At 43.4% G+C, this 13,429-nt stretch overlaps 1 protein-coding gene across 1 annotated transcript in view; it reads right to left on the bottom strand.

The window, feature by feature from the left end:
- LOC117364857 (cytochrome P450 2G1-like) overlaps nucleotides 1-13,429 on the bottom strand; it is a 245,215-nt gene that overhangs the window by 188,003 nt on the left and 43,783 nt on the right. Inside the window, exon 2 of the mRNA XM_033954561.1 lies at nucleotides 12,225-12,387. Coding sequence (XP_033810452.1) covers nucleotides 12,225-12,387 — 163 coding nt within the window. The remainder of the gene's footprint in view (nucleotides 1-12,224; nucleotides 12,388-13,429) is intronic.

The raw sequence follows: 13,429 nt of genomic DNA, 5'->3' as shown, positions 1-13,429 counted from the left end.
GGTTATTGCTGCTCTCTTGCCATATGTTTGACAAACTGGTGTTTTCTTCCCTCCCTTCCTCTTCCTGGAGAGGATTCCTCTCTCTCTCTCTTGTGACCTTTTCATTCTATTTGTACTTACTTTGAGTTCAATCGGGATGGACATCCCCTCTCATACTTTCTTTCACATTCATTCCTTCCTCTACTTTCATGTCATCCCTTAAACTTGTATCGTGGAACGTCAACGGTATCAATCAACCTCTTAAATGTAAAAAAAATATTGATTATCTTAAATCAAAAGACTATGATATTCTCTTATTGCAGGAGACTCATCTTAATTCTATAGACTGCTCCAAATTCCGTGTTTCAGGATATGCCACACATTTATTTTCTCCAGCATTTCATAAAAAGAGAGGAGTATCAATCTTCATCAAAACCGCACTGCAAGCTCATGTCTTACATCAACTGTCGGATTCGGAAGGCAGATGGATCGCAACCTCAGTTCAGATTGGTGATTTGTTCTTCTCCATTGTCAATATCTACGCTCCAAATATTGATTTGCCTTCCTTTATGTCTTCCTTGAGGGATACACTCCTGAATGTAGCCGATAACCCTTTAATAATCGGAGGTGACTTTAATCTTCCACTAGATATTAACAAGGATAGACATTCTCTTTCTCAGTTCCGCCCTTCTAAAATGTGGTCAGAACTTCACCACATTATTCAGGATCTGGATCTCTGTGACCCTTGGAGACTGCTTCATCCTGAAGAACGCTCTTTTATGTTCTACTCTGCTCCTCACCGCTCTTATTCTAGAATTGACTTCTTTCTCATCTCTAAATCTCTTCTTCCTTTGGTCCGCGCCTCTCTTATTCACCCTATTATTCTTTCGGATCACGCTCCCATCGGTTTGCATGTGGAATTACAACATACACGTCCTAATCGTATCTGGAGGCTTAATGCCTCTATTCTCTCGGATGCTGCTTTTCAAGATAAAATTTGTAGCTTTATCTTGGAATTCTTTACTAACAACGCTTCGTCTATTCCCTCTTATACCACCATTTGGGAAGCTTTCAAAGCGAGTCTCAGGGGTGAAGTGATTAGTTTCTCGGCGTGGAAGCGTAAGTCCGACTTTTCCTGCATGGAGATATTGGAAAAGGATATTTCCCTATTGGAACACCAACAGATCATGAACAACCTAACTCAGGTCTCCCCGGACTTAATTAAGAAAAAAGTTGAATTCAATTTGCTATCCCGACATAAGGCCCAACAAGACTTTTTGATCTCCAAAACTGGTACCTATATCTCTGCCAACAAAGCCGGTCGTTTTCTAGCTCGTTATCTTGCTAATGGTAAACAACGGTCTAGAGTGGCGGCTTTATTGAGAGAGGATGGCACTTCTGTTACTGATGATGCTTCCATATCTCAGCTCTTTACTACCTTTTACAAGACCTTATATTCCTCATCTACTGCCTCCTCCTCTAGCTCTAGTTATGATTTTTTCAAGGACATTTCTCACCCCTCTCTGGATCACTCTCAAGCTTCCAGCCTTGGTGCCCTTGTCACAGAGGCCGAGATTCTGGAGGCCATTAAATCTCTATCTTCACACAAGTCGCCAGGATCTGACAGATTTCCGATTGAAATTTACAAAAACTTTTTGACTATCTTTTTTCCAATCCCGAAGATCAGGGTGGATTTGTGGAGGCGCATATTATAGTTTTACCCAAAGCAGTGAGAGATGAAACTCTGGTGGCTAATTATCGACCTATCTCTTTGCTTAATACTGATTGTAAGATTTTAGCCAAAGTCTTAGCCTCACGACTAGATAAAATTTTGGGCAGTCTAATACATCCTGATCAAGTAGGTTTTATGAAATCACGCTTTATAGGTGATAAGGCGCGCACTTTTCATGCTGTTTTGGATATAGCCCATTGTTCACCTGACCCACTGATAGCGATTTCCTTAGATGCCGAGAAGGCCTTTGATATGGTCGAGTGGGATCATTTATTTGCCGCTCTCCGTTGGTTTGGTTGTGGTCCAGATTTTGTGCGTTGGATTAGATTATTATACACCAAGTCTTATTCTAGATTGCAAATTAATGATTCTCTCTCTGCCCCCGTATATCTTCATAGAGGCACTCGACAGGGCTGCCCCTTGTCTCCGCTTTTATTTAACTTAGCCCTTGAACCACTGTTACTGGCCATCCGTCAACATCCTCATCTAATAGAGATCTCAGTGGGCTCCTTTCAAGTTAAAACACTTGCGTATGCTGACGACTTGCTTGTGTTTCTGTCTAAACCAATCTCCTCTATTCCCGTACTTCTTCAATTAGTATCTGAATTCTCTCGATGTTCGGGTTACCGTATAAATTGGGACAAATCTGAAGTCATGCCTCTTAATGATGTTACTTCTTTAGCTGACTGTGGGCCCATCTCCTTCCGCTGGGCTAGCTCTTCTTTGAAATATCTTGGTACCCTTTTCCATCAGGATACTGACACTTATGATGTCTATTAACTTGTCTGCTTTAACGACTAAAATTGATTCTTTGGTGAAAAGATGGTCCCCTCTTTCCCTGTCATGGTGGGGACGCCTTGAAGCTATTAAAATGACTATTACACCGATTATTAATTACTATCTTTCTATGCTTCCTAGACTAGCCGCAAAGGAGTTCTACAAAAACATCGAAAGCAAGTTATCAGCTTACCTCTGGTGTAAGAAGACCCCTTGCATCTCACTGAAAACCCTTAAATCCTCTAAAGAAAATGGGGGTATGGGTTTCCCGGACTTTTTTCTTTACCATATAGCATCACTTCTGCGCTACAGTTCAATGTGGACTCAGGACCCTACTTTGTCCCTGGAACTTGCTGCCTGGTTTCGCATTGAACAGCATATTGTACGTCTGATTCCGCTTTCTAGTTTGCCTTTCCTCTCCCCCTCTTCACTACCATCTAAGTCTACTGCCATCATTGCTACTCTCCAAGTGATCCACCATTTTGATCATATCACTGGCTCCGATAGACGCCATACGACCTTCTCGCCTCTCTGGTACAACTCCTCCTTTCGTATCGATAATCGTCTTATTTGCTGGCGCTCCTGGATATATAGGGGAGTTCGGACATTGAATCAGATTGTGGACAATGGGAAGCTTTTATCTTTTGCCCAGATCATGGACAAGTTTGCCCTACCACCCTCAGAATGCTTTCATTGGATTCAACTCTCTCATTGCTTGATGAAATGCTCTCCTTCCATTTTTACATATACTCAGACGACTGTCTTCGTGACAATCTCACATATAGGTCTGGAACTTGGTCATACCACATCGCTCTTCTACAAAGAACTTCGCTCTCATCTATACCCTAGATCTAAGAGAACTACCAATGTTTGGTCACCCTATACTACTTGGAGTGGCTCTGATCAGGAATGGGATCATTATTTCAGTAAAATCATTTGCCCTACTGCATCTGCCAGCTTATCCCAATCATTATATTTTCTTGCATACAAAGTCTTCTGGACACCTAATAAGATGTTTCTAGCAGGACTCAGAGACTCCGCGGTGTCAGACCCTCTTTCCACCAGTCAACAATCTCTTCTTAATATATTGATCGCTTTAACGATTCAAATGATTCTTCACAACTGGAAGTCTGCCGACTTACTTAATGTGGTTTTCTGGTGGAACACTGTTCTTATGATCCATTTGTATGAGATGAAAGCAGCAGAATTTTCAAACAGAAATCGGATTATTTCCCGAATATGGGGACCCATTCAACATTTTTCTCCTTACCGTTGTCTTTCCCTTGTTACCTTTGATCCCGTCCTTATTCTCTTTCTTTATTCGCTCTCCCATATGGGGGTGGGATGTCCGTCCCGTATCCTTTTTATACTAGCTTCTCTCTTTTAATATCTTTCTAACTTGGTTCATCTTCATCTTCTCTTTCTCTTTTCTTTTCTCTTTATTTCCTCCCCAGGTTTATATAAGGTTCCCCCGGACCCTCTGGTTTTCCTCTGAGACTCTCTTTGAGATACTTTGTATGTTAACTTTCTGGTTTTCCGGATGGTTCTGTTGAACCTCTGTGTTCACCTGTTAATTGATGATTTTGTTTTCTATTTGTTATTGAAAAATCAATAAAAATATTTGAAATCAGTAAGACGATTAGAGAGAATCTGGAAAAAAACAGGAAAAATGTCAGACCGAAACATCTGGAAATCCAACATAAAACTCTACAAACAACACACACCACACTCAACCCATGCATAATGCCAAACTAACCTCAGCAAACGAACTAGCACAACATTTTGACTCTAAAATCAAAAACCTAAGAAACAACTACTCGACAGTTCCTGCATACGAACATTAATCAATTGATATACCAAGAAAGGAAAGACCAGCGGATATGATCTGGAGTTCCTTCCACAACTCAGATTGGAATAACTACATCAAATTATATAACAAATACTCTAATTCATATTGTGTCTTGGACTCATGTCCCCCAGAGATTATGAAAGCAGCTCCATTAGGCTTTAAATTATCCCTATTGAATTATCTAACCAATAACCTATACAATGGAAATTTCCTCACCAACAATGGTCATATTATAATAACCCCAATCCCAAAAAATTGTAAAGAACCAGCAACATCAATAACCAACTATAGACCTGTAGCATCTATTCCATTTATGGTAAAAATCATGGAAGGATTGGTACACACCCAACTAATGGAATACCTTGACCAATTCTCCCTCCTGCACGAAACTCAATCTGGTTTTAGGCCTCCATTTAGCACTGAAACAGTAATTGCGGCCATTCTGGACAATTTGCGCTACTTGTTCAGTAAGGGCCTCAACGCCCTAATCATGCAATTTGACTTGAGTTCCGCATTTGACTTGGTGGACCATGGAAACTATTACAATGCCTAGACGCAATCGGAATCAGAGGAGAAGTACTGAATTGGTTTTGAGGTTTCCTTATATCACGTACTGTCACAATCCTAGCTCTAAAGCTCGGCTGGTGCCAGGCATGCCTTTGACTAAACCTAGCCCAGCCATCCGAAGAGCTGATCATGGTGATAGGGTTGTGACAAAGAATAAGGAAAAACCTGTGTTCCCCTTTAAATCTCAGATGGCTGATCTCTGGGGAGTAGAAGACTATGGAGGTAATAGCCTGGAACAGCCACAGAAGCATTCTCTTCCCCCTGTTAACTCCCAGCTGCAGGAGCTAATTATAAGTCCTAAGAAAGCTAGGAAGAAGTTACAGGCTTCCCCTCCCCCTCAGAGAACAGGGCGTGTCCGCCTCAACGCATTAGAGGCTGCTCTGAGGAGGAGACAAGTAGTTTACCCTGGGCCAGCCCAGGAAGGAGACTTCCAGGATTGCTCCCCTGAGTCTCATCCATATCAAGACATTGAAATGGTGGATCCAGCAACTGACCCTGTTGCCAATCAGCCAGCATTACCAGAACCTATGGACTGCCTGGAAACTGTCAACATGCCTGAAGATATTACTATGGAGGAAAGTTAAGTTTCCAGGTTGGATAGTGTGTTTGTATGCTCAAGTTAGCCACCATTGATGTTTTGTTTCTCGGTTACTGTTTTCACCTGAGAGAAAAATGAGAGCAGTGCTGAACTGAAGGCTTGTTGCCTGAAGAGAGAAAAAAAAAAGGAAGAATTGTTTTTTTTTTTTGAAAAGCTTAAATGTTCTGAACTAGTTAAGGTTATATTTTGGTTCTTGAAGAGTGTGTGTGTGAGGAAGTAGTGTAATTGGGGAGAATCCACTTTCCATTCTTGGTTGGGATTGCGGGGCCATTTGTGGCATTCTGTTTAACAGAGTTAAGTTGTGGATTCAGCTACTCCCCTCCCCCCACCAACAACTAGTAAGTTGGCTGGGGCCAAGCCTATCTTAAATCTGGGCTTGGACACCGCACTGTAGGGAAGCTATAGAAGCAGTATAATATATGGTAACTGCCCATGTCCAAAGGGCAGCAGCATTCAGAACTGCTTACTTCCACCTACCTGAAATACCTGCATGAAGGTGAGAGCTGGGGCATATTATTTTTCAGCTCAAATTTTACTTTGTATCTTTTTGCTTATTGTTTGGGAAACGACTGAACTGAAGCCTATGCTAGGTTCAGCACCACAATAAAGTGGGACTTGAAGGACCTTTAAAATTGACTCTTTTGAATCTTTTGTCCTTTTATATTGAACTGTGTGACCAGCAGGACTTCCAACATTACTGGAAGCACGTCGGAGGTGAGCTATCTTGTGCGCTGACCGGAGCCAACATATCCACAGGCAACGGCCTCGCCACAGTACATACCAAGTCCGTTTCAATCACGATCTCTCAGATACATGGAGCAATCCATCTGGCGTGCCACAAGGATCACCGCTATCCCCTTTGCTCTTCAATGTTTACATGTCCTCATTGGGTACACAACTATCCCAGCTGGGGATAAAACTATTTAGCTACGCTGACGACTTCACGATAATTATCCCATTCACTAACTCTGTCTCAGAAGTCACCCCCAAAGCAACAGAAGTATTAAATCGGATGGAGCAATGGATGACCGAATTCAGACTAAAACTAAACTCAGAGAAAACAAAATTTTTCATAGCAGCGCCATACCCACTTGACACTAAAGCACCAATGTGCATCAACAACCTTAGTTATCCAATTCAACCCACTATGAAGATATTGGGTGTAACACTGGACCAGAACCTGACTATGAAAGACCAGGTAGACTCCTTGATCAGAAAAATCTTTCACACCCTCTGGAAACTTCAGTCCATCAGAGCTTACTTTGATGCCTCATCATTTTAAATTCTAGTACAATCCCTTATTCTGAGTCATCTCGATTATTGTAACATCGCCTACTTGGCACTCCCCCAGAAGTACATGCGGCGATTGCAACTAGTTCAAATTAAAGCAGTTAGACTACTTTGTGGACTGAAGAAGTTTGATCATATGACACCTTCCTATCGACTTTTACATTGGCTACCGATGGAGGCACGTGTGAAATTCAAGTTTGTTTTGTTTTGCTTCAAGGTACTCTATGGCTTAGCCCCTAAATATATAACAGACCTTTTCTCTTTCTCTGCCAACAGACACAAGTGAAGCTCACATCTGAACTTCATTTCTCCACCGGTTAGAGGTTATAAATTTAAAAGTCATCATCAACATCTTCTCGCACATCAAGCAGCATTATGGGGTAAAGACCTTGAACAATTGCTTGTGCCTACTACTTATGGAGAATTCAGGAAACGCCTGAAAACATATCTATTCCTGAAATACTTAGGAAACCATCCTATTCAATCTTAGTCCTTAACAACCGAGAGCAAGAACCACCTGTCGCTAAATCTGTACTTTGTTTATTCATTCAATCTGTAACTTTGTTTATTCACTCAATCTGTAACATTTTTAATCATTGTAAACCGCATAGAACTTCACAGTCCTGCGGTATATAAACTGTTATTATTATTATTATTATCAATCTGTCTGCATACCTCCTCTAGACTGAACATCGTCCCTTTCAGTTTCCCGTCTTCATTTCATGTGTATAGCCTTTCGGCTTCCAGTATTTTGGATATATCCTCTTTGGTAAATACAGATGTAAAAAATGCATTCAATTTGTCGACGATGGCTTTGTCCTCCTTTAGTGCTCCCTTTATTCCCTGGTCATCCAATGGTCCCACCACTTCCTTCGCAGGTCATTTCCCCTTAATGTATCGAAAGAATGGCTTAAAGTTTTTGGCCTGTTGGCTATATTTTCTTTGTAGTCTCTTTTGGCCCCTCTTACCGCCTTATGGCACTTGCTTTGATGTTGTTTGTGCTTTTTCTAGTTTTCTTCCGTTTTTGTCTTTTCCATTCCTTAAACGAAGTCTTCTTGTCTCTGATCGCTTCCTTCGCCATTAGAGGGAGCCACGCCGGTTCCTTGTTCTTCTTCCTCTTGGAACCCTTGTTGATACACAGTATATATAAATTTTGCGCCTCTGTGACTGTGTCCTTAAAAAGGGACCATGCTTGCTCTAGCATATTTACAGTATTTATCCTCTTCCTAATCTTCTTCCTCACCATTGTGGCGTTGCCGGTGACGGGCTCAGGCTCAGGCCCCTATTCACCGTTCAGCCATGACCGATTCCCACGTGCCTCTAAGAGATGTTGGAGATCCTGCTGGTTAATAAGAAAAATAAACACTTAGTCAGGCTCAATAAAGTTATTGCAGTCACTGGTGTCTCCCTTTATTGACTAGGAAACACTTTATCCCTGGTTGGATTTTCAACTTTAAAGAAACATAAATGAAAAAGGCAAAAACAAAACCTGGGCTTTAAAAATGTAGTCCACACCTTCCTGGCAGGTACAAACAGGTAAGTCCCACAAACAGTCTCCAGCAGCTCAGCCCTATCAAGTCCAATGTCTGAGCTACTAAAAGGGAAAAATAAAGTCTCAATAATTGTCCAGGTTTGCAAGAGTCTTTCCAAGGTTGCTTCACTCCTTGAGAGCAATGCTGCAGTGGCCTGGTTTGCAACCGGCCGTCCCAACCAGCTAGGCACGCTGGTGGGGGAAGGGAGTAGCCGAATCCACCTTCAATTAGCTTTTAATCAGCTTGCCAAACGTGGCCCCACAATCCCAACCCTAGGATGGATGGTGGATTCTCCCAGCTACTGTTCCTTCCCACAATCAACATACAATAAGTCCTAAACACTCTGTAAAAAGGCAGAACTCAAACTTGTCAAACAAAAAATAATCTCTTGCTTTAAAGTTCAAACACAAAAACAGGCACCCTCGTGGCTGTGATCTCAGCACAGCTCACTTAGCTTCACTGTGTTGCCTGTAGCAATGCACAGCCAAAATCACCACAGTTTAAAACACACAAGGAAAAAATAAAGTAAATGCACTTAACTTTCATCCATTAAACAATCTTCAAGTTCCATGACAGAATGCAGGAACTCCATGGGCTCAGGGCTGGAGGTTTGGCTGGCTTCAGGGACAGGAGCTGCCTCTGGCATTTCAACGTCCTGTCCTAGGGCTGAATCAGGAGCCCAGTCCTCGGAGCCTGCTTCCTGGTCAGAGCCAGGATAGACTGACCTAGTCTTCCTCAGTGCAGCCTCTAAAGTGTGCAGCTGACCACGCCCTAACATGTAAGGGGGCAGGGCAGTTTGCTGTCTGCACTGGGTTTTCCTTGGGGCTTTAATCAGTGGTTGCAGCTATGCACTACCTGTCCTAGGAGTTTGTTTCCTAGGCTGTTCCTTTAGGTGACACCCCTCCTGCTGCTCTGGGCTATTCTCCCATTCATCCTCCCCTCCCCAGGGCTCTGTAACATAGTGTTTCAATTGGAACTCAGACCTTTTCTGTCTGTTTGAGTCTAACCTATCACATTGGTTAGCCCTTTTCAGGGTAAGGCTTGGGTTAGGAGGAGCCTTATCTGGAAAAAGCTTAGCCTTAAGGCTGGGGTTGTGGCACCATGACTCTCATCCCTTCATAGTTCCCTTTACGGAAGTTCAGTACTATGGCCGTCATTCTGGCCCGAATTTTTGTTCATGTGTCAAGGTTGAAGCGGATCATGTTGTGATCACTGTTTCTCAGCGTCCCTTCTACTTTTATACCCTATGCTGGTCCCCGTAGTCCATTTAGAACTAAGTCTAGAATTACATTTCCTCTCGTATTTTCTATGACAAGTTGTTCCAGGAAGCAATCACCTAAAGCATCCAGGAACTTGGTCTCTCTACTGCAGCTGTGCCTCAGGCCCCGCCCCCAGGAGGGGCCTAAAGCTCCCAGGCCTATTCTGATTGGCCCAGGCACCTTAGGCCCCACCTGTGGGTGGGGCTTTGGGACGGCTGGGCCAATCCGGCCCCATTCTGGAGTCGGCTGCCTGCCGGACGGGCGGGTTTGACACCCATCTGTCCGGCCAACTTGAAAAGGTACGGGGAAGGGGGTGGGGGTGGGGGTGGGGAGGGTCGGCGGGGGGTCACAGGTCAGCGGGGGGATCAGGGGTTCTGGGGGGGCGGCTGTTGGGGGGAGGGGGGTTGCATCAAGGGCAGGAGGCCCTGGGATCCCTCCTGCCCATAATGTAGTGGGGGGTTGGGGGGTAGGGGGTTGCCTGAGCCAGGAGGGCTTGGGCTCCCTACTGGCCCAATCGAGATGCGGGGGGGGGGGGGTTGCCTGGGCCAGGAGGGCTTGTTCTCCCTCCTGGCCCAATCGAGACATGGGGGGGTGGTCGCCGGGGCCAGGAGAGCTTGGGCTCTCTCCTGGCCCGATGTTAATTGGCGGGGCAGGGCAAGAGGGCTTGGGCTTCCTCTTGCCCCGATATCATTGGGGGTGCCGCGGTTGGCCGGGGCAAGAGGGCTTGAGCTCCCTCATGCCCCGATTTGTGTGTGTGGGGGAGTGATGGATCGCGGCAGGAGAGATGCCTCATCTCCCCTACCACGATGCCATCACTTCTGTACCGAAACTGCCGCGACTCGCGGCATGAGAGATAGGGCATCTCTCCTGCCATGGGTCACGGCAGTTCGGATAGAGGAGTGATGGCATTGCGGTAGGGGAGATGAGGCATCTCTCCTGCCATGATGCTTGCGGTGGAGAGGTAGACAGGTTGCGTTTTCGGCACTTAGACGCGTTTTGACTTAGTCTAAGTCAAAAACGTATAAGTGCCGACTAGGCAACCTGCCTAAGGTTTTGGTTATACCTGATGTATGCCTAGGTGTAGGTCGGCCCCCCTCCTGCCCACCGCCCGCCCTTTCTTCTCCTCTAAACATGCCTCTTTTCTCTCTGTACATCTAGAGGCAGGGGAAAGGCCTAAGTTGGTTTTAGATACGTCTAAAAACCAGCTTTGATTATGGGTACTTGGACGATCAGGCTTTTTTATCATTCAAGTAGCCACTTAGGACACTTTATAGACTTTTTAAAAAAATTATTACCCCCATATTGTTCACCCTCTCCAAGGTAGGGAGAACGAGAGGGCACTTTCTAAAGTTGAAAGGGGATAGATTCCGTACAAACGTAAGGAAGTTCTTCTTCACCCAGAGAGTGGTAGAAAACTGGAACGCTCTTCTGGAATCTGATATAGGGGAAAACACCCTCCAGGGATTCAAGACAAAGTTAGACATGTTCCTGCTAAACTGGAATGTACGCAGGTGAGGCTGGACTCATCTAGAGCACTGGTCCTTGACCTGGGGGCCGCCACGTGAGTGGACTGCTGGGCACAATGGACCACTGGTCTGATCCAAAGAGAGCACAAGGGAGAAGAACCAACCGATTCTGCAGTGAAGGGTACGGAAGCAAAACAAAGGAAAACTGCAGAAACCCATACAATGATGTAAGCTAAGTTTATTGAATCAAAAGCGGTTAAAAATAACACCTTAAAATCAAGGGACCCAACACTGTCCATGTTTCGGAAAACACACCTTCACCAGGCGCTCGTTTTTTCTACAGGCTACAGTTTTATGGCGGTTTCAATTTATCTCTGGTTTTTCCGGACCTCTGATGAAGATGTGTTTTTCGAAACATGGACCGTGTTGGGTCCCTTGATTTTAAGGTGTTGTTTTTAACTGCTTTTGATTCAATAAACTTAGCCTACATCATTGTACGGATTTCTGCAGTTTTCCTTTGTTTTGCCACTGGTCTGACCCAGCAGCAGCAATTCTTATGTTCTTGTGTTCTCTTTACAATAAGGATATGGGAAAGAGGTTACAGACCTAGTTTTATTTAAAATATTTTTTAATTACCCTCCTGATGTTGTTTTTCCTTAAATGTTTTTCTATTTTCTTAAATAATTGTAGTTCACCCCCTCTTTCCTTATGTATCACTATTTATTATGTATATCAACTGTATGTATATTGGTAAAAATTGTTTTATCTTGTCCCTCAAAATTATTATTGTTATACGCATTGAAAATATTTGATATTGCGTTTACATCAAAATTTTAATAAACTTGAAACTTGAAACTTGACCAAACACCAGGAGAACAAGAGAGGAACAATGACTCAACTTTGAGATACCACTTCTAAATGTAATTAGGATACATGTAGAACTGAGAGGAGAGACAATGAAGGGCAAGATGGTTTCCTTAGCTCTTCTCTGCTGAAATGAGGATGTGTCACATGACTATTTGGCATGTAGGAAATAGTCTCTGACTCCTCTGTGTCCCTCTTAATGCAAACTGTCCCTAAGCTGTATTTATGGTTTTGTTCAAACCAGAATTCTAATAATACATTACAAAATGTTTGTAGGTATAAAAGTGCAAGAAAATTTTCAGTTTTCTCACCGTATTCACCAAAGAATTTTCGAAATCCTGCAATCATCGCTCTGTCACCAAACACATCTGCATTGTCGATGAGTGCCTCCTTCACAGCATCATAACCATTTAGTACCAAAACCGGCTCGGTTGCTAAATACAGCATGTATACCGACCCATATTTCATGTTCAGCTGTAAAATACACAAAGAAATAAAATGTGCCATACTGGAGATTGACTGCACTGTTAGGAATGCTGCAGTTATATAGCCCCTGATGGAAGGGAGTCCCTGTCATGACACAATGGCAACAATAAATGACTGGATTTAGAACACACTGCAATGGCTAGATTAGCTGAGTTAGAAAAAAGGATATAATATAGGGCAAAAACTCACCATATAATTGCAAATAAACTATTAAAAGTTCCCATTGAGCAGGAAACTGAAGTGAGGAAGAGGAAAACTGCTGACCCTCTCTCAGTGGCGTACCTAGCATATGTAAAGCAACACTTTCAATTGGTGACTACTATGATTGTAGGACAATGTAGCAATAAAGTTTTGCAGAAAACTATGTGAGACAAGTATCAACTCTAAATTCACTCAAAAAGAAGGAAAAAGCCTCAGAAAAAGGCCCTCCCACCGCCACAAAGGTGGATATCAAGGTGGTTAGACGGTAACCTCACAGGCAAAACCTTCGTTAAAATGAGTGTTTGAGCAGAAAAACTTGTGCTTCACATATACAAATTTGTAGATAGAGGAAAAACCACTTATCTTCAACTGATCGGCATACCGACGGAGGCCAGCGTTTCACCGACAAGCTGCATCAGGGTGTGACCCGACCGATCAGTCTGCAAAACAAAGAAGAATAAAACAAGCGAATTTGTTCATGCAGAACTTTGAAAATCTGTGGATAGATCACAATCCATTTTCTGATAAGATTGCAATGTGGCTGCGATTCATAGACGATATTTTCGTCATTTGGATGGGAACTAAAGAAGAGCTTGATACCTTCCATCTATGGCTCAATTCCAGACATCCTAAAATCGAATTTAGCATGACTAGTCACACAAACCAAATTTCTTTTTTGGATGTCCTGGTCAACACAAACAATGACACCATTCACACCACAGTATTTAGGAAAGCCACCGATAGGAACACGTTCCTAGACTTCTCAAGCAACCACCCTTTGCCACTAAAACGCAGTCTTCCTACATCCCAGTTTTTCAGGTATCGCCGT

Source organism: Geotrypetes seraphini, chromosome 8, assembly GCF_902459505.1.
Source record: "Geotrypetes seraphini chromosome 8, aGeoSer1.1, whole genome shotgun sequence".
NCBI lineage: Eukaryota > Metazoa > Chordata > Amphibia > Gymnophiona > Dermophiidae > Geotrypetes > Geotrypetes seraphini.
Note: the sequence above shows the minus strand (reverse complement) of the source record. Positions and strands in the feature narration are given on the sequence as shown.